This window comes from Trichomonas vaginalis, chromosome III, assembly GCF_026262505.1.
Source record: "Trichomonas vaginalis G3 chromosome III, whole genome shotgun sequence".
Taxonomy (NCBI): Eukaryota; Parabasalia; order Trichomonadida; family Trichomonadidae; genus Trichomonas; species Trichomonas vaginalis.
The window spans coordinates 14806262-14826687 of NC_067205.1; the positions used below are offsets into that span (position 1 = coordinate 14806262).

Below are 20426 nucleotides of genomic sequence, written 5' to 3' on the forward strand. Positions count from 1 at the left end.
ATGATACCACTGCATATATATATTATATTGCATCATGATATAATATTAAAAAATATGCTCTAGTATAAAAAATGATTATTCCAGAGCAAAATGTCATTATATATGAGTTTATCAGATATTACAGTAAACATTATAGTTAAAAATAGCTAATTGTATTCTAATAATTGTAAAAATGTTTTTATAGTTTGAATTATTAAGTGATTCAGCAAATAGAGATATGATTTTCTAAAATAAGATTGTAAAAGAGTATTTATACATATGTGCAGATATATTTTCAAAATATATCTTACAGTGTGCATAAAAAATGATGAGATATTTTATTATCAATATTTTGTTTTAGAAAACTAATAACAAATTTAATCATTTATGTTATTTTTGTGTTATTATCAGTAGAGAGTGAAGATAGCAAACAGCCCTTAGGCTGACAGGCGATTAAATACTATAAAATCGAATTTTTGCTCCACTTCTAGTATAGTACAATGGTTAGGAAACATCCTAGAAAAACTTGTTTTGAGGTTCATTTGCCGAACGAAAACTTTTTTTGAAAATCTAAATTATCAGAAAAATATATATGATATTTTATGCTTTTTAAAACAGACAATATATAAAGAGTAATAACCATTTAGTGTTATATAAAATATTTAGCTTTTTAAATTATTAAATTTTAATTCGTTAAATTTTGTTCAATTTTAGCATCTCATTTTTAACTATAATTTCATAACATGGTGTTTCTTAATCAAATTGCATCTAAATTAATGAGAAAAAATTTGAAATTTGAAAATTCAGTATCTAATTCAAATATCTATTTAATAGCATTTCTACAATCGCAGTAATTATGAGATTTCAGGTTCGGTTGGTTAGTGAAATTAAATTAAATATATAGTATAGAGGCAAATCTGTAATAATGATTGCGAGAATAAGACCGACAAGACTTTCTTGGCCGATCTTATGATCGAAATACAGTCATTTCTGGTACACTGTCAGTGCAGTGTATCAGAATTGACCGAATCTCTCGCAATCACATTCTGATTGCAAGAATAAGACCGACACTATAGTGCAATTGAGTCTATTGTGTCTGTTTTTTATTATGAATTTGTTATGAATTGATGACGCCTGATGGTAATTAAAATAAAAAACTTCGATCAATGAAATTACGGTAAAAGTAATTTTTGCTGATGAAATTTAGGATATAATTATATGCATATTTAAATTTTAAAAGTGAGGCAATATGATAGAGTTTTTTTTTTCAAACTTGGGAAGCCTTATGGTAATTTATATATGGTGCTTAACTTCTAAATCGAAATCAAGTTATAATGATATATCAAATCACTCAAATAGAAACTACTTCATATATTTAAAAAACACAATTTAATAAAAAACAAAAAAACAATTTTATTCTATTGTGATTGAGACTCTATTCTTTCCAGTGCTCTTACAATGAAAGACTTAACTTCATCATTTTTCTGCACTGATTTCAATTCATTCAAGAAAGATTCATCAGATAAAAGAACTTTTCCAATTGATATCAAAGGCTTTGGAATTGGACCATTTGAAAGCAAACGAGGTAAAAGAGATCTTATTGCTATCTCTGATAATCTAACCTGAGAAACTTTGTGAACTTTTGAAGACCTAATTATTGATTCAACAGTTTTTACCAAATTATTTGAATCTTGGTACAAACAACAAATCAAATCAAACAAAACATCGAAGCAAATGGAAACAGTGTGTGCAACACATTGTTCTGAGAAACTAAATATGAACTCTGCCAAATGTCTTGAATCAATTGCATATTTTAGTATGCAAAACAGGAGAGGAACTTGATTTACACATTTTTCTTCTAAAAATGAAACAACATTTTTGAGTTTGTTTTGATTCAAATTTTCATCTTCGAAAAATTCTATTTCTATTGGATATTCTTTCTGCATCTTTGCAAGATCTATTAAAGGATGCATTGGCTTCTCTGATATTGTGTTTATTATATTTCGAATCTGAACAAAATCAACAGGAAAAGTGATCAAAAAGAAAATTTTTGAATCTGAAACAAACTGAGGAAAATCATGAATCAAAATCAACAAAAATCTGAGAAAAGAAACATATATCTTATCAAATATTGCTTTGTGGGAATATCTATCTATTGTTGGCAATATTTTAATATAATCCGTGATCAAAAGCGCCAAAGATTCTTCATTTTCTTCAATTAATTTTTTGACAAATTTTGAATTTGTCAAAATTTGTATCCAACAAAAAGCAAATGATGGAACAATTGTTGGTCTAATAGTATGTAGGAATAATGTAATCTCTTTTGGAGTATAAACATTCTTAACAAAGAAAATATTATAAATAGAATTGAAAATTTTGTCAATTTTCTTCAATTCAATTTTTTCTGACAAAATAAATTTTGCCAAAGAATTCAATAACAAATATTTTGTTTCTTGTTGTAATAAATCATCAGTAATATTCATCATTTGTTCTCCTGATAAATTATTACAAGTAAATTCCTTTTGTTGGTCGAAATTCGAATTATGCAAACAGAGATTGAAATAAAACTTCGAAAGAGTCTTGAGTTTCATTCCGCATTCTTGTATTTTGTCATAAGTGTTTGACAAATATGAAAGATCATTTTCAATGAACGATAAATTAATCGTTATTACATTTGACAACGAATTGATGAAATCAAGACCAGAAAACTGCTTCTCTTTTATCAGGACATGATAAAGGAAATTGATACAAAACATGGCATTGACAGAATTGAATGGATCAACATTTAATAAATCTGTCAAAATTTTGTCAAATTGACATGTTTTGACATATTTAAGGTTAATCAGTGTTGTTATTAGCGGTATTGATCTTATTGATGTTTTGAGCCAATACAAGATGAAATGCTTTGATTCGGAAATCATCTTTTTGTTGACACTTTTGTTTACAATTGTCAAAACGTCATTTATTACTCTATCAATGACTTCATGGTTGAGCATTGTTGAAGCCATGAAAAATGTTTTGAGAATTGATTGGAATCTTTCTGTATCCATCATGAAAGACTTCAGTTTCGGCATGTGTGTCATCAACAGAGAAATTGCGTTTTCATGGTAATTTACATCGTATTTCGAGTTAATCGATGTATCAATGGGAATCAGTTTCGTAAATGGTTCAATGAACTTCATGAATTCTACATCAGGCTGTAGTTTGATGTCGTAGTTCTGTTCGAACTCCGATTTGTTAAATGGCTGAAGAGAAACAGGTCTATTGAAGAAATCTTCGTAAACTTTGTATTCTGTCTCTTGGAGATTGGATCTGATCAAGCCAAATGTTTTTGTTGTGAAGTTCTTTTGATTTTGGCTGTTTTCTGTTGGCGAATTTGTCTGTAATTTGTCATTTGATGACTTTTCGGATGCGATTTTAACAAGATCGCGTATAAATTGAGCAGACCACTCGTAGTTAACTGATGCAATATCATTGATATACTCTATTTCTTTGTCATTTTTGATTTCTGAAGAAATAACATTTATCAATAATCTGCTCAGCTTCGATTGTGTGGAAAACAGGCTCAGACATGATGAGATTTGGCTGGTAAACTTGTTTACAACTGATGGAATTGCTTGTTGGTCGATTGATGAGGTAAAATCTTTTCCAACAAGCTGTGAAACAGTGGAAGAAGTCTGGATAATCAGCTCTTTGCACTCAGTTTTGATAAATTCGAACAAATTCTCTGAAATGTTTTTAGATAAACTATTTGATAATTCTGGATTTTCTGTTAGAAGGTCTGAGTGAGGAATAATGACATGCGACTTGATGTATGATAACATGAAGTGCTCATCAAAGCTGGTAAGTCTGTCAATATCTGTTTGTGGGCTTAAATGCGATAATGAGAAAGGAATCATTACAAAATCTGAGTTATTTTGTATCTTTTCTGGGAAGAACATTGGAATGTTATCAAACATTGACAAATTAACCGAAAATTTGTCGAAAATAGTTCTTATGCAATTTTTGATAGGTAATTTCACGTTTTGCAATGCATAAATACCCGATAATAAATGTAATATACCGGATAGATATGGATTTGGCGGGTTAAAGAAAGGAGATGCTTTATCAATAATTTCGCAAACGAAAGGAACGACAGCATTCATTTTTCCATATGATACTGAGTGTAATATTACTGATTTCAGATCAATGCATCTCGATTGGAGGCCAATATTATGTTTTAGAGTTAATTCTCCAATTAATGTTCCTAAAACATAAAGATTATGAGCAGCAATGAGGTCATCTGTATTATCTTCCTCAAAATTAGTGTTAATGATCAATGAAAGTGCTCTAAAACATGCAGCTTCAACAAGATTAAAATTATAATTTGTTGGCAAACGCTCCGAAACGAAACTCTCAACTAATGATGGATTCTGTTCAATTATATTGACAACTTCAAGTGATATCCAGTCCGAATAATCTTCTATTTCTTTGTAAACGATGTGTAAATCTTTTGGATTGTATTTTATCTGTCTCATTGCATCAACAACACGAGGTTTCGGATTTTCAAGGCTTGAAAACCTCTTTAGATGATGATTTATTTCTAAATCTTGTGCAATTCTGTTTGTAGCACTTTTATTGATCAAAAGCTTCTGTTTGACTATGGATATATAAAGTTCATGGTCTATATCTGATAGTTTTGGTTCATTTGATAATTGTATGATGATTTTATCATAATTCAAAATTATATGAAAAGTATTTTTGATAATTTGCAGTAATTCTGTTGCCTTTTGCATTGAATTGATAGATAGAAGATATGTGATGTGATCTACAATGGTATGAAGTTGTTCTGAAGTTATATCTTTTGAAGATATCAGTTGAACGATAACATCACAGTATAATGAGATATCTGAATCTTGGTTAACTATATTAGATATTAACAAGTTGATTGACTGTTGAAAAAATAGGAAATTATGCATTCTCGCTCGAATTAAACTCTTATAAATTTTTTCAGGTGGTTTCTCTTTTGTTTGTAGCTTCCTTATGACTTCTTTTGCATCTTCTTTCGATTGTTCATTTGATTGTTGGTCAATTTCAATGTTCCAAGTGATAATTTTGAATGGATTTCTGAGATTACAACATTTTGTATAGGAAAACTGCACAAATAATTTTGTATTCAATGATAAACTGTTAAACTTGTTTTTGATCGTTGAGAAAAACAAGTAAATCGTTTTTGGAAGAATTAATGAGTTTTCTGCGATGGATTTTCGAATTAATTGGTCAGAAGCTGTTAGTATTTGGATCTCTGAGAAGTTGTTCACTAAGTTAACTAATATATCTTCGTATCTGTCTATTGCAAAATTAATTATATCAATTAAAAAGTCAAAATTGCATTTTTCAGTAAAATCTTTGATGTGATCGTCAAATATCGGTAAAATATTCTCTAAAAACTTTCTTGTCACTTGGAATTGAGGGGAAATTGTTAATAATAAACTAGATGCGTTGTTCCAGATGAAATTAAGCTCTTTTACTGATGCATTTGGGAATATCAGGTTCCCTAAAAGCTCTCTGGAGAACTCCATGATCTTTTCTGTTTTGTTATTACAATATAAATTTATTAAAGTTAAAATTGAATGGGAATTTATATTTGAGAAGATGTATTTCAGTCTGTGAATGTTATTAGAAGCTAAATCAATTATTTTCGTTGTAAATTCTTCACTTGTCCAGCAGATATTTGAAATTTGGTCAGAAATATCAAGTAAAGTTGAGAGTTTTCCAGGAGAATTTGATTGGATATTGATGTAAACTTGTTCTTTTGTTAATACTTTTAGTATTTCATACTGTAATTTTCGATTTTTCCAGTTTGATAATAAAAATTTTGAAGAAATTGTTTCATTTTTGTTAAAGAAGTATAATAAATCGAATAGTAATTTAAAAGAGATGTTCGAATAATCATCAGGTAATGGAAAATCGAGATTTTTTATTAAATCTGTGAACGTTATATTGAAATTATTAAAAACCGTTTGTATATTTAGTAGTATAGCTTGAGCTGATTTCTGATCCTTTTCAAAACAGTGATAAAAATTAGAATTTGTCGATGATAAATGATAAAGTAGTTCTGCGCAGTCTTTTGCAGTAATATCCGGTAAGAAACTAAGTTTATACATCAACTTGTTAATGGATGTAAGTGTTTCTTTGCCTAATTCCGAAATAACTGTTTTGATATTTAAATTCTTAAAAGATATAATAGATTCACACGTATTTTTATCTTCTTCAATTATTGGAAAGTAAGGTATGAAGCTGTAATTATCTTTATTCATCATTATTGCAACTTCATAAGAGAAAACTGTAAATTCTGTAAATATCGATTTGTCAGTCATATTCTGTAGCTTTGCATTGAAATATTCCATTGCATTTTGTGCATATTGTGAGTTAAAGAGTGATATGGATAATAAAACCGAAATTGAAGAAGAAAAGCAATCCAAAACTGCATTGGGAAATTCTGAATATGTAGATAATGAGTTTCTAATCAAATAAAGTATATTTGGTCGATTTCGGTTCGCTCGAAGAATTTCTAAAACAACGAAATTAAGTCTGTCAGTAATATCCTTGTCATTTTTGTAGTCAACAGCTGTTTTATAAAGCGTTGATAGTGTATATTGCAAGATTTGCTGATTAGTTACATCAATAATTTCAATAATTTCTTTAATCGAGCCAGTAAAATCTGGTTTTTTAATGATTTCGCCAATCTTTTTCCTTATGATGAATTCTGCATATTCAAATAAAGAAAAGCTTTGACTCATGACTCAACTCTTTTAATAATGCGAATATTTGTCACTTTTTCTAAATTTTATTAACATCCGTTAGATTTCATATCTATAACATTCGAATAATGAACTTGCATTAGAGTTACAGTAGCATAGTGAATTATTTGATGCTTTATTGCCACGCTAAATATGTCCATTTTCAAATAAAAAATCGATATTTTTATTAGATCAATTGAATAATGCATTAATTTATAAGAGTGTTAGAAGTCTCGTTGTGCATAATTTTGTGGAATCTAAATTTCCTTTAATCATATCATCAAATTCATATCTTATATTTTTGGCAATATAAGTACATGTTTTTATAGGAAATTTTCTCTTGAACTTTCCAGATGGCGAGATAGAAAGTATTTGAAATGTTTAAATTGAGAGTCATCTCAAAATTGAGAAATGTTTAGATTCTAACATCAGACATTTCTTCCATAAAATTTTATGTTATCACCCATAACTCTCCGTTTTTGCTATAATCAAATTGATTTGACAATTACATATATATCATATAATGATGAAAACGATCCCATACATATATGAAATAATTTGCTACAATAAATTATCTGAACAATACGATGACACATATGTTTCCATGAAGGCCCTTATTGATGAGAAATCTCAGAAGAGAATGATCCTTCTTCAGTATTCTGCCATGATCAAATGGTGATTACTTCTTTTGGATTTTTCTCCATACAAGTGATAAAAATAATAACAGCTTCTGATATTTCCATGAAGAAAAACTTCAATGAAATATTAGAAAGGCTTATATGCTATCAAGATGCAACATTGCCTGAAGATATTTCACATCATTTTGCTTTCCAAGATGCAACATAAAATTGTAATCACTGTCTGGAAAAACACAGCGATAGCTAATAATGCATACGGCGTGGATGTATTTAGCAACATGTAATAGTACTAAATAATATTATGAGCTGTGATGATACTTAAGAGATTGATATTTTAAATTAAATGTTGTGTCCTCAATTTTAATTTAATTCTGATTATCTTTTTAATCATAGTAAGTAAAAATGAATCCTATAGATAAATACAATAGAACTTTGACTTTAACAAAAATTATCTAATTTTCACATTTTTAAATTTATAAAGAAAGACTTAAATTTTCATGTGTTGTGTTATAAAATAAAATACTAATTTCATGGAAAATTTAATAAATCGAACAAATCAAAGATTATTTCATCCAATTCTTTATTTTGATATGTTATAAGTTAACTCTTTATATATCAATAACATGTGTTTTGAGTTTTGCCAAATGATTTATGAATATTGAGATTATGGAAAATGTATTGTCAAATTCTCCAATATTTCAAGAATCTTATAAAAATTGTAGCATTGCTATGATCACCTTGACAATATTCTAGAAAATACTGTGAAGATTTTCTTTGAAAATTAATTGTGGATTTGATTTTGAATATGATTTTTTTCTAATTCTCATATTTTCTAAATAAATAATATGTTCGTTTTTGCTTGTAGGATTTAACAGATATTTATTATATTTATTTGCTTCATTAAGCTAAAATTTTTTGTCATCGGCTTGGGAAAAAATTTTCAATAACATTGAAAAAAATTCAAGTAAAAACTTCTTCTCAAAAAAGATGTCAAAAATAAATATCACATATTAACAAGTTCTAAACTTGTTCCACTAAAATTTGGCTCATAAAATTTTCTTGTCAAAGGACATCAGTTTGAATATGTTTTCAATTTGATAAAAAGTGTTATGGTTCCAATTTTTAATTCATGCAATTAACTAAAAAGTATTGTATGATTATATTTATCATGATTTCAAAATATCGTTATGTAGTTTAAAAAAGTTATCAAAGTCTTTTGAAATTCGATTTTCTATTGTTTTGAAATTGAATTTTATATTCAGAATATGAAAACTAATGGCCTTTTCCATGATGCAATAGATAAAGAAAATGAAAACAGAATAAATCCTTATGAAGAGTGTGGAGCTAAATACAATATTGAATGCAATTATATCATTCCTTTACCAATGACATTGGTAAACTCAATGACAAATAATGTGTTGGATGGTTCAGAAGAAACACAAAACAAGTATAAATATGTTCTGGAAAATGGGAAAGAGGTTGAGTTCAATAATCCACTTCCACCTGGAATTCCACAAAATATTGTTCATGAATACTGTCATCAGGCAATGTCAGAGCGATCTGAAAACACAGCCCAAGATGAAGACGAATGCCAACCACTGAAAGATCTTCTGCTTTATGGAACTGTAGCAATATGTCCAATAGCTGGAGTTTTGATTTATTACATTTTTCGTATTAAAAGGCCAAACTTCGCTGAAAGAATTCGGATTTTCACATTCACAACTTTAATAACTCTCATAACTATTCTCCTTCTAATAATATGTTAGATCTGTTTTGTTAATCATTCAGTATACTCTAAAGTCATTAATAATAAATACAGTGTTTTTTGATGTCTGAAATAAAGTATCCACTCTTTCTGACTACTAACTGGAATTAGCATGTAAGTACAATTGAAATTAACAAGAATTCATTTATTAAACTGCACAATAATTCTTTTTTATTCATTTGTACAACTTCATTGCATAAATTAAAATGAATTAATAATATTATTTAGTTGTTTTTATAAAAAAAGTTGAAGAGCAAATATAATATTAAAAAAAATGATTTTATCAAAAATCAAGATAAACAATATGCATGTTGTTTGCTAGTAGATTGCAAAAGGATATTTTGGTTTTTTTATTATTCAATTATAGAAAAAATTAATGAATTGTATAATGGCACCGTGTGAAAACGTGTGTATATCATAATTTAATCAAAGTGTTATTATCATTAACAATATAATGATTTAAGGGTGCACTAGGAGGATTACGGTTTTTTAATCCTCCTTTTTTTTCTAAAAAAATCCTTGTACTTTTGGTACTTTCGTACTCTAAAAATATCATAAAAAATTAACTTGAGCTTAAATGCATCCGCAATGAGAGTGCATTCATATCTTATATCTCATTCTCCTTGAACTAAAACATATTTCAAAATTTTGATTAAATCTTCTTAATTTTCCCGAGAAGTACCTTAATGTGTTCTACAAATCTAATATAAATGAAATAAGTATGAATGATAATGTAGAAAAACATCAAAATTTGATTTGTGATTGCTAATATTTTTCAATTTTAATTTTTTCGCATTTCTTTGCATTTTAAGAATGATAAATCAATATACAGTGAGAAATAGAATACATATTAAAAAAAAAAAAAAAAAAGGTAGTGGGGCTTCCAGGCGCGTTGCGCCCTCTAGCCCCGAAGAAATTTTTGAGAGTCGTCACTTTTCTGTCACTTTTCAGGAAAAAACATTTTTATTATATATATAAAATGAATTTTACAAAACCACCGTTACCCTTCTTTGGAAATAAGAGTAGATGTAAAGATATTCTATTGAGAGAACTTAAGAAACTACCGAATGGTCTAACATTTGTAGATTTGTTCGGTGGAAGTTTCTATATGTCCCATTTGTGCCATACCGTATTCCCAGACTCAAAGATTATATGCAATGACTTCGACAACTATATGAACCGTCTCAAACATATACCAGACACTAACAAAATATTGAAAGAGTTAAAAGAAAAGATACCTATAGGTAAGATGGAAAGTATACCATTAGATAAGAAAAATATTGTAAGAGAGGTTTTGAAAAAAGCAGAATATATAGACTGGGATAGTATATCTGCTAGACTATTATATAGTGGTTCTATAAGAGTTCATGACATTGAAACACTTATGTCAAAAGTTTTATATCTTAACTATACAAAGGTTTTCAAAGAGAACATAGAAAAATATATTGAGGGTATAGAGTTTGTGAGATGTCATTGGACAGAGTTGTATGAAAAATATAAAGACAAGGAAAATGTTTTCTTTATAGTAGACCCACCGTTCTTTAACACATGGGATTTTCAATACCAAGTAGACTGGACTTTGAGAGACTCTTTAGAAACTTTAGACGTTTTACATAACCATCCATGCTTTTACTTTACATCCGATAAAAGTGGTTTGGAAACCGTTATGAGATGGTTAGGGGACATACATGGCTATGAGTTTAGATATGACAAGATAGAATATGAGAGAGGTCCTATAAACCGGAGAAAGTGTCATACAAAGAAATTTTATTGGTAAGTAAATGTGGTTTGAAATAGGACTACTTGTTTTAGGTTTTTTCCATTGTGTCATTTACTTATTTGACGTGGCAGAAAGATATAGAGAATATGAAGATGAACCAATACCTGCAAATGTTCAGCATATGTACTCGTAAGAGATATTTTTATCTAATATTAAATGGACGCACAGAACTTAGCGAATGCACAGCAACCTGGACAACCAAACCCAGAGAATATTCCAAATGAAGTTAGAATACAAACTGCAATGGCAAACTATGGTCAAGTGCCAACAGATGTACAAATGCAAACTGCCATGTCAAATGACGCTGCGTTAGGTTTGCCACCATGGTATGCAAATATGAGATGGAAAGAGTTTTATACAAACCCTGAAGTGGGATATAAACAACTCTATGCAGATGACGCGAACACAGGAGTTGACCCAGAATATGTTTTCTACCAGAGGAGAAATAGAATGTATGAGCTCCAGTTAAAGAATGCTATGGAACTCAACAGGAAACGTAAGAGACTAGGCGGACATTAGATTTTTACATATAGTAAAATGGGTTTCTTTGGAAGAATAGGAAACTTCTTTCGAAATGTTGGAAGAGGTATATGGAATGGAATAAAATCTGTCGGAAGAGGAATTTGGAACGGTGTCAAAAATATTGGTAAAAGAGTAGGTCAGTTCGTTGGTATTATACCTAAAGACCCTGAACCAGAAGAACAAGCTCCTGTTATACAACAGCCTGAACCTGCACCACAGTCTAGTTGGCAACCAAATCCAACACCTCAACCGTATTAAAAATTATATTTTTACCGTTCGATAGTAGTTGTATATGAAACTAAGTTCTAAGTAAAACGCATGGTATAATGGAATTATTCTCTTTCTTCCATCTGTAGTAAACCATACTTGAAAGTCTGAAATACTTCCACTCGGCGGTTCATATAGCTTTGTAGGTTTTTCGTAAAAGTCATTTGCCAAGCATAAAAAAGAGTTTTGTGCACCAGAAAATGAAGCATGAACTATAATAGCATCTTGGTCGAAAACATTTTCATATGTTCCATTAGGGTTTCGACTTCATAAAAGTTCGGGTGTACTGGATATGCTGCAGGCTGATTTAACATCCTCAAAAATCTATACCATGCCAAGTTGTTATATTTTGTAGAAATATAAACGTTTTCTCCAAGGTCTTCTATTTTATTGATTTTAACAGTTGCATTTTTCCTGTCATAAAATAATATCGAGATGGTATTCTCCTTCGTCAATGTTAAACTGGTTTGCATATTCAATATAGATACGTTTATTTTTCTTGAAAAGCTTGAAGAGTTGTTTCTAAGTTTAACAAGCAAATTCACTTGTAAAAGTTTTCCCTGTTTCAAATTTCTCATACGTACGTTTTTCTTTTTATAGTATCGAACTTCAAAACCGACCGTAAATGGAAACCATGTATGGCTTCTGAAATGAACTTCATTCTACGAAAGCCAACAGCTTTTGTGACGGATGGGTCTCTTAACCATCTTAGTGGGTAGTCAAAACGATAGCCTTCATGCTTTACGGTATCTGTCTCAAACTTTTGACCGACATTAGTAAAAAGTTCATCTAATGGTTTAGTTGTAGCAACTCTAGAATTTTCTTTTCTATTGGAAGCATATTTTAATCTATAATAAAAATGTCAAATGAAACAGCGTCTATGAAGAAATACAACACAACCGACAACTCATTATGCAAGCTCAAATAAGAACACAACAAACTTTCAAACTATTCTAAGATATCTGAGTCATTGAAAGAAGGAAACTTAAAACTGACGATAAACCCAATGACAGATGAGTTTCTGTTTCAAGACAATAGGAACCATACTGTCTGTATAAATCCAACAAAAGGAACTTTAAACGAGAAGCCTATAGATGAACTTCTTTTGAAAGCAGATATTGACAACAAAGCTGACAAAGAGTATGTCATTGAAAAAGTTCAAGAAGAACATGACAGAGCAGATGCAACATATGCAACAAAAGAGGATGTTGAAAAGAAAGCAGACAAAACATATGTTGACGATGAGTTAGCATGTGTGGCTAGTGCGTTTGTGAAGAAAGCAGATAAGGAATATGTGGATGAAAAAGGTAATGAAATTAAAGAAAGGGTTGAATGGTATAATGAAAGGACAACAAAGATTTTAAAAACTAAAGCTGATACAGGATGGGTTTCAGGATGTTTAGACCTTAAAGCCGACAAGAACCATACACATACCATTGCAAATATTACAAACTTACAAGAAACCTTAAACAGGAAAAGTGACGTTGGACATACACATAGCTTCTTCTCAACTGTTGGTATAGAAAGTATTTTAGGAACGATTGAAGAAACTGGTGGGGGTGGATTATATTTTAAACCTCCTAACTTTCCAGAAGGTTTAACATCGGATAAAGACATTAGATGTAGAAATGTCTATGTCATGGAGGATGAAAAAAAAGTTAAATTCACTGCTCAAGATTTATATGATAAAAAAGCTGACAAACAGAGCTTCAAACATTAAAGACAGAAATACTTCAAACAGTATATCCTATAGGTTCTATTTATACGTCAATGAACTCTACCAGACCAGAAGTAGTACTTGGTTTTGGAACTTGGACTCAAATAGTCGACAGGTTTTTGTATTGTGCAAACTCTTCAAAGGAAAACAGGTGGAAGTAAAACGATTTTCAGGTGCAAATTTACCTGCGCACAGTCACTACATAGATTTAACTACATCTGAAGCAGGTTGGCATAAGCATAGATTTTGGGATTGGTCAGCAATGAAAAAAGGTAAAGGATATGATGTTAAAGACGACGTTCAGTTTGCTATAAATTGTTTCTGGGGTAACACACAGGGAGGAGGAAACCATACACATTTCGTTTCAGGATATACGCAAACAACAGGACAAAGTAAAGACTACATGCCACCTTACATGACAGTTTACGCATGGTATAGAAATGCTTAGTCGTCATTTTCAACTTCTTTAGCATATTCGTCAGGAGTTGTCTTATATTTGTTAGAACTGTCTTTGAAAGTATACCACCTTGAACTTTGACAAGTTTGAAACGAGGTCTGACAATAGTAGTTTTATCTTCTGCTTGCAGTCTGTACATTTTGCCATGTTTGCCTAAAACTTCATAATATTCTCTTGTATACTTTCTTCTATTTTACGAACACGAATGTGAGTACCTGTCGGGTACTTGTTGTTGTCATAGTCAATAGTATTTTCATATGGGTCGCGTTTAGGTATTTCTATTTTTACTTTGTCACCTTTCTGAAGTTTGAAGCCTGCATTCTTTCTTGTTTGTCTCTTTGGACTAAAATTGTTAAATATATAGTCTTTCTCTAAGTCAGGGTTGTTTTTTCATTTCTTCAGGGGAGTGGTTTCCCAAACCTTTTTGTTTACGGCTATTGTAAATATTTAAAACTTGTCTCATCTTTGCCATGGAGAAGTGTCTATACTTGTCGTCATATGACATTTCATCTACCTCACCACCTTGTGGTTGGTTTAAGTCTCTTAAGATTTTTATACAACTGTCAATGACACAAGAGCAGAATGGTTTTGGTCGACAATGAAATATTGGTTTACATTTTTTGAACGCAGATAGTTTTTAATATCATCTGATTTGAAAGAACTTTCATAGTCAGATGTCAGTTTTGTTGGATGGTATTTGTCAACGAATATTGTCAAAGCAGTTTTCACATCTAAAATATTTTTGGACTGTAATGGTATGGCTTCACAGTATCTTGTGTTTTTGACCAACAAATATTAACCAGTATGGTGGTCCATCTTCTCTATACCTCGGAATGTTTTCCAAGATATCCATAAACCAAGCATTTGGTGTTGAACTAAAGATTTTTACCATGAGTGCTTTCTTTGTTGCTTTAGAAACATACGGTCCTTGTTTGAATTCGTCATTTTTAACCCATAAGAAATGGGTTTATTTGGCGCATTAGCAGGAGTCGCATCTAGATTTTTGCCCGCAGTGGGAACAATAGCCAGAGGTGCATTTGGAATTGGAAGGAAGATTTTGAGTACATTAGGTATACTTAAAGAGAAAGCACAACCTATTATACAAACTGTACAGAAAGGTTGGGAGGTAGCACGAGATGCAACAAATCTTATTCCAAATCCTGAAACAAGAGGAAAAGTTCAAGGATGGATGGACAATGTAGGAAGACAAGCAGGAAACTACTATAACAAAGCAAATGACTACTATAACCAAGCAGGGCACTATATGGACCAAGGTGAAAGATTCTTTAACAGAGGATATAACCATGCACAACAGTGGGTAAACAACAACCAACCTCAACCGCCTCAAACGTGGGGAATGTAAAATTTTTTACTGAGATGAAATGAACAATACAGCATTGAGACAAATGGGCTCAAGATGGATTTGTCGGCTTCCAGCAGTTACACCACCACGTGTTTGTCAAGTTCTTCCTATACCTCAGGAAGTTTTAGACCGACATAAAAAACCTCAACAACCAGTTGAAAACAAACCAAACTAAAATTTTTTACTGAGATGAAATGACGGAAGAAGTTGAAACGGTAGATTTGACACCACAAACAAAAAGTTCAGAACCATTGTCAAAACCTGTCAAAGAACTTACAGATGAAGAGAAAAATTCAATAATAGAAAGTGCCAGGTCTGGAAATACAAACTCTAACTACAAAGTCACTTTTCATAAAAATGGAACGGCAAGTATCTCAAAAAAGAAACAGACTCTCACAAATAAAATATTGAAGTCTGAAGGAGCTTTCGAGACAACAGATGGAAAAGTTTACTTCACTGACCAACAGTTCATTATAGAACATCTCATTGACTTAGAGTCAAAATATTCTAAACTTTACAACAAACACAAAAAGTTGAAAGGAAAACAAAAACAGATGGCATATGATATTTATGAAGATACTAACGACACAACCATACCTGCAAGTGAGGTAAGGTCAGATGAACCGAAAAGTGACGAAAAACAGATAGAAGAAGGTGAGCCAAAAACTGAAGATAAACCAAAACCAAAGGTTAGTTTCAATACTAAACCAAGTCAACCTTCATTAGCTGGTATGGGTTGGCGTCAAAGGCTTATGATAGCAGGTGGTTATGTAAAGTAAAGGAAAAACATTTTTAAAACAGTATATTTTTATTTTTATATAAAAATGCCTCTATATAGAATGGATAGAAAGTCTGCTAGAATAAAAGCAGAGTTAGAAAGATATGGTTGGAAAGTTTCGAAGAAGTTTAAATATAGGAAGGGAAAGCCAATAAAAGTCTATGACAAATTGTCTGGTCTTCGCTATGAGATGGATTTAGAAACCGCGCGCGCAAATTATCCAAACAGACTAGAGAGGTTAGAAGAAGAACGTCTTATGGACATGCCTTTCGATGTTAGTGAGCCTCAAGTTCAAGGACACGACGGCTTTGCCAGATTCTACTGGAAACATGACGAACAATTGCATCCTTTGAGACGGAAAAAAGGGAAGGGTGAAGACAAACATGCTCCCATGGAAAGAACAAGATATGCATATGAAAAGTATCGTGAAGTTAGAAGTAAAAACATCTGGTCGAACCTTTACAGTAAACTTTGACGAAGGAAAGAACAAAGAAGGCTTCATGGGAGTACTTGCTGCCATACAAGACGGAAATAAGAAAGGATACAATCTCAGACTAACCATAACAGATTTGGACGGTCATATATACTAATGCACATGGCCAATGTCACAACAGCCGCACAACTTCTTGACGCTTTCAAGACTACAAAGAGAGAACAAATGGTTGACTCCGACTCAGATATTTTGAATGCAATTGAAGGAATTGCAAGTGTAAAGTTCGAATGGTACCAACATAACCCTCAAGCAGTCAGACAACATGCTGGTTATTTCCCGTTCAGAAATAAGTCTAACATTGACTTGACAAGGTATGGAATTTACAATTCAATTGAAACAATTGTCAATGAACCTTGTATTCTTACATGTCTCAGGAACTCTGGTCTTGTTTCAGAAGAGAAGATGAAGTATCTTGAGTCATGTGTGAAGACAAGGTACATTCTCAGAAGTCAATTGTCAAAAGTTGCACCGTTGGCAAATGTGAATATCCGAGTCAACATACCGACTGAGAAAGGTTCTTCACACGATGACTATGTTATTGACTTCAAATTACCATGGTTGAAGATTGTACTTCTCCACAACCACTTCATGTTGAACGAAAGTCTTACAAACCCATTGTTCGGAAAAGGCAAGTGCAACATTGTCAGAGCTGTTAACATTCTTTTCGAGAAAGGTTTGTTGGAACCGATTCCAGATGACAAGCTGACAGAAACTTTTGTACCAAAAGACGAAACAAACTTTTCGTTGTTAGCAAGACCTGTAGTTGTTCAAGACAAAGTTATAGCACAAAAGAAGTACACAGTTCCAAAAGGGGTTGGATTGTTCGGATACCAACCTGAACCAGAAGAACTTCCAATGAGGTTGCAAGAACTTCAAGATGCTATAAACAAACTTCCATTGAGACATCCGATCGACGTCAAATTGTATTGGAGAGCATCTGAGTTAGGTCAGAAGGTTTTATATGAAACTGGCTGCTTCGACGATGTCTATGAGATAACAGGCGAAGTTTCTCAGAAGATAAGAGACTCACTTGAATTTCCACGAACTGGGCCGATTGGTTGCGACAAGTTTGACTCAGATGAAAAAATATACTATGTCGACCTTAACGCTGCATACATGAGGTTTGTCCAATATATTCCGACTGGAATTCCAAACGAAGATGGTGAGTTCCCGGGAAGGAACTATACAGTTGGAAAAGTCATACAACAACTGTATGATATTAGGAAAGCTTCAAACCCTCAACTTGCAATGACACTGAAATTGCTTATGAATTCGACATGGGGATATTCCATTAAAAAACCTCAAACGATGAAGAGTAAACACTATGAGAAGGTCGACAACTTTGTTGAAAGGTTCTCTCCTTTTGTTTTGAAGTACGAATTTACTCAAGGTCAAAGTGGCTTAGTAACCACATTAAAACCTATTGTCGAACATTGGTCCTACCCTCAGTTCGCAAAAGCAGTCCTTGACGAGTACAACAAATTCTTCTCCGAAGTCAAATCCAAAGTGAAGGTATACTATGAGAACATCGACGCACTCATGACGAACGAAGAAGGGTATAACAAACTCATTGAAATGGGAATGGTCGGTGAAAAGATGGGCCTTTTTAAGCTAGATAAGGTATTTTCCGAAGTTCATGTTCTCTCCAAACGCAAGTACTGGGGTGTGCTTGAAGACGGCACAGAAATAAAACATTGCATGAAATAGTAAAACATTGCATGAAATAAAACATTTTTTTCAAAAAAATATTTTTTTATTTTATTTGAAATGTACGCTGAGTCTGTCGGAAAGGACCGTTGGGAAACTTGTTTGTTAGATGAGAAATATGAAATTCACTGTTGTGAGTCATTTGAAGTCAGAAACAAAAAGACAAAAAGAGTTTTAAGCGAATGGGAGCAAAATGACGGATATGCTAGGATGAGGATTGGTGGAAAACACTATTTAAAACATGTTGTCATTGCAACTCATTTTATACCGAACTCTAACAATCTACCTTTTGTAGACCATATAAACCATATAAGAAATGACAATAGACTTGAAAATTTACGTTGGGTTACTCGTTCTGAAAACAATAAGAACAAAGGCAAATTTAGAGATATTGTATTCGAATTTGTCGACGAACTAGAAGATGAAGCAATTGAAATTACAGACTATGGTAAGCATACGTTTGAGTTTTACTACTATAGCGAAGAACAGGACTCTTTCTACCTTTATACCGGCGTAAACTATAGAAAATTACAAGTATATTTTACTAAGGCGGGCTATGCTTATGTAAACACTAGAGATACAGATGGAAAACACGTTCGGATACTTCTTAACAAATTCAAGAAGCTATATGGCATACCATTTTAAAACGTTTTTAAAATAGTATATTTTTACATATATAAAATGCTTCAGGTTGAAAAACAAAGAACAAAAGTAGCAGATACAAAACCGTTAGACTATATCTTTACAAATGCCGGTAGGAATATATCAGATGAAGAAATTTCATCCGGATCATACAGGTTTGACTATCCAATTCGCTGGCTTCAAAGTCCTTCAGATGCAAAGGCAATAGGATTTAGAAGAGTTTTGTTTTCAAATAGAACTAACGCGTTCATGTTCGCAGTATATTTTCATGGCCAGTATAAAGGCTCTGATGGTCTAATAGAAAAATTTGACGAAATGAAAATCTTTACTATTCGTTCAGACGAAAGTCTTGAGAAGACTCTAAATGACTTTCAAACTCAGATAAACAAATATTATTGGGAATTTCAAGAAAAATACGACTCTTTACTAAATGGAACATACTATCTGAAACTAGAATATGACAAGATGAACTCCACCGTTTCATTTCAAAAGATTGAAATTAACCCTCCAAGAGATACAGAGTTTTTATTTTGGGAAGTAGACAAACGTTCTTGGGCACAATTTCTTCGGTTACTAAACCAGAACGAACCATTGCCACCTGACGGCCCTTTTAAATTTATACTTCCACCAGCAGATTTGACAGTTTATAGAAACGTGTTTGACCCTCAAAATGTCATGTGTCATGCAAGTTTCAGTTCAAGCAACAGTAGTTTTCTATGTATGGGTAAGGACTTTTATGACTTTGCTTCTAAATTCTACGAACCACCTAGTAACAGTTTCTCTGACTTTCAAATTTGGTTCACTACAAACGGTGTGCAGCATATTATTCCATTGTACTATGACTTTTATCTCGAATTGTCTTTCATATACAACTACGGAAAAGTGCTGAAAAAGTATTGAAAAATATATTTTAGGGTAGATGGTTTTTAGGTGGAACCAGGTCACTCGGTCAACTAACATCTTTTTGAAAATGGTGACAACATGACATTTTGACAACAACACAGGAAATAGACTTCTTCGTCAATGTTTTGTTAAGATTTCATCGTAATGAGCGTAAATCAGACAAAAATATATTTTAGGCGACCAGGTCACTCGGTCACTCGGTCACTCGGTCAACTAACATCTTTTTGAAAATGGTGACAACATGACATTTTGACAACAACACAGGAAATAGACTTCATCGTATATGTTTTGTTAAGATTTCATCGTCAATGAGCGTAAATCAGACGAAAATATATTTTAGTTTTTTTTTAAAAAAAATATTTTTTTATTTTTATTGTAAGAACATGTTTGCAACAACAGCACCAAACTCGTTAGTCATGAACCCAACATCTATGTTAGTAGAGATGAAAAGCTTCATCCCTTCTTCATATACTTTCGAAACAGAAATCCAGAAGATAAAGCAAGAACTTCTCCAAGGAGATTTAGATTGCACTGCAAAAGATGAAACAAATGAACAGTATCTTTATGAAATGCAGGATATTATTGACCATCTACCTAAACTTCCTGAAATACAACAACAAAAGCTCACTATTC

The 20426-nt window shown here is 31.8% G+C and overlaps 9 protein-coding genes and 2 pseudogenes across 11 annotated transcripts, besides 1 other annotated feature; 9 read left to right on the forward strand and 2 right to left on the reverse strand.

Annotated features, from left to right (window-relative positions):
• Positions 1-1687: 1687 nt before the first annotated feature.
• On the reverse strand, positions 1688-6761 carry TVAGG3_0703240 (nuclear-transcribed mRNA catabolic process, deadenylation-dependent decay; the record flags this gene model as incomplete). The annotated part of the gene is made up of 1 exon (XM_001324777.2): positions 1688-6761. A coding segment is annotated over one exon (5074 nt), but the record flags the coding sequence as incomplete, so codon positions are not given.
• Positions 6762-8664: 1903 nt separating this feature from the next.
• On the forward strand, positions 8665-9165 carry TVAGG3_0703250 (uncharacterized protein; the record flags this gene model as incomplete). The annotated part of the gene is made up of 1 exon (XM_001324776.1): positions 8665-9165. One exon carries the CDS (start codon positions 8665-8667, stop codon positions 9163-9165), a length of 501 nt encoding a protein of 166 aa, XP_001324811.1.
• Positions 9166-11100: 1935 nt separating this feature from the next.
• Positions 11101-11463, forward strand: TVAGG3_0703260 (uncharacterized protein; the record flags this gene model as incomplete). Its single annotated transcript, XM_001324775.1, has 1 exon — positions 11101-11463. One exon carries the CDS (start codon positions 11101-11103, stop codon positions 11461-11463), a length of 363 nt encoding a protein of 120 aa, XP_001324810.1.
• Positions 11464-11481: 18 nt separating this feature from the next.
• On the forward strand, positions 11482-11724 carry TVAGG3_0703270 (serine threonine-protein phosphatase family; the record flags this gene model as incomplete). Its single annotated transcript, XM_001324774.1, has 1 exon — positions 11482-11724. One exon carries the CDS (start codon positions 11482-11484, stop codon positions 11722-11724), a length of 243 nt encoding a protein of 80 aa, XP_001324809.1.
• A 3-nt stretch (positions 11725-11727) lies between these two features.
• TVAGG3_0703280 lies at positions 11728-12573 on the reverse strand (annotated as a pseudogene). Its single transcript has one exon. A coding segment is annotated over exon 1 (846 nt).
• Positions 12574-12984: 411 nt separating this feature from the next.
• Positions 12985-20426: part of a mobile genetic element that runs on past the window's edge.
• On the forward strand, positions 13147-13898 carry TVAGG3_0703300 (annotated as a pseudogene). The gene has a single exon. A coding segment is annotated over exon 1 (752 nt).
• On the forward strand, positions 14869-15270 carry TVAGG3_0703310 (uncharacterized protein; the record flags this gene model as incomplete). Its single annotated transcript, XM_051243461.1, has 1 exon — positions 14869-15270. One exon carries the CDS (start codon positions 14869-14871, stop codon positions 15268-15270), a length of 402 nt encoding a protein of 133 aa, XP_051090048.1.
• TVAGG3_0703320 (uncharacterized protein) lies at positions 15290-15445 on the forward strand (the record flags this gene model as incomplete). Its single annotated transcript, XM_051243462.1, has 1 exon — positions 15290-15445. The coding sequence occupies one exon, from the start codon at positions 15290-15292 to the stop codon at positions 15443-15445; it is 156 nt and encodes a 51-aa protein (XP_051090049.1).
• Positions 15465-16049, forward strand: TVAGG3_0703330 (phage tail repeat-like family; the record flags this gene model as incomplete). The annotated part of the gene is made up of 1 exon (XM_051243463.1): positions 15465-16049. The coding sequence occupies one exon, from the start codon at positions 15465-15467 to the stop codon at positions 16047-16049; it is 585 nt and encodes a 194-aa protein (XP_051090050.1).
• On the forward strand, positions 17130-18248 carry TVAGG3_0703340 (DNA/RNA polymerases family; the record flags this gene model as incomplete). Its single annotated transcript, XM_051243464.1, has 1 exon — positions 17130-18248. One exon carries the CDS (start codon positions 17130-17132, stop codon positions 18246-18248), a length of 1119 nt encoding a protein of 372 aa, XP_051090051.1.
• Positions 18309-18893, forward strand: TVAGG3_0703350 (His-Me finger endonucleases family; the record flags this gene model as incomplete). The annotated part of the gene is made up of 1 exon (XM_051243465.1): positions 18309-18893. The coding sequence occupies one exon, from the start codon at positions 18309-18311 to the stop codon at positions 18891-18893; it is 585 nt and encodes a 194-aa protein (XP_051090052.1).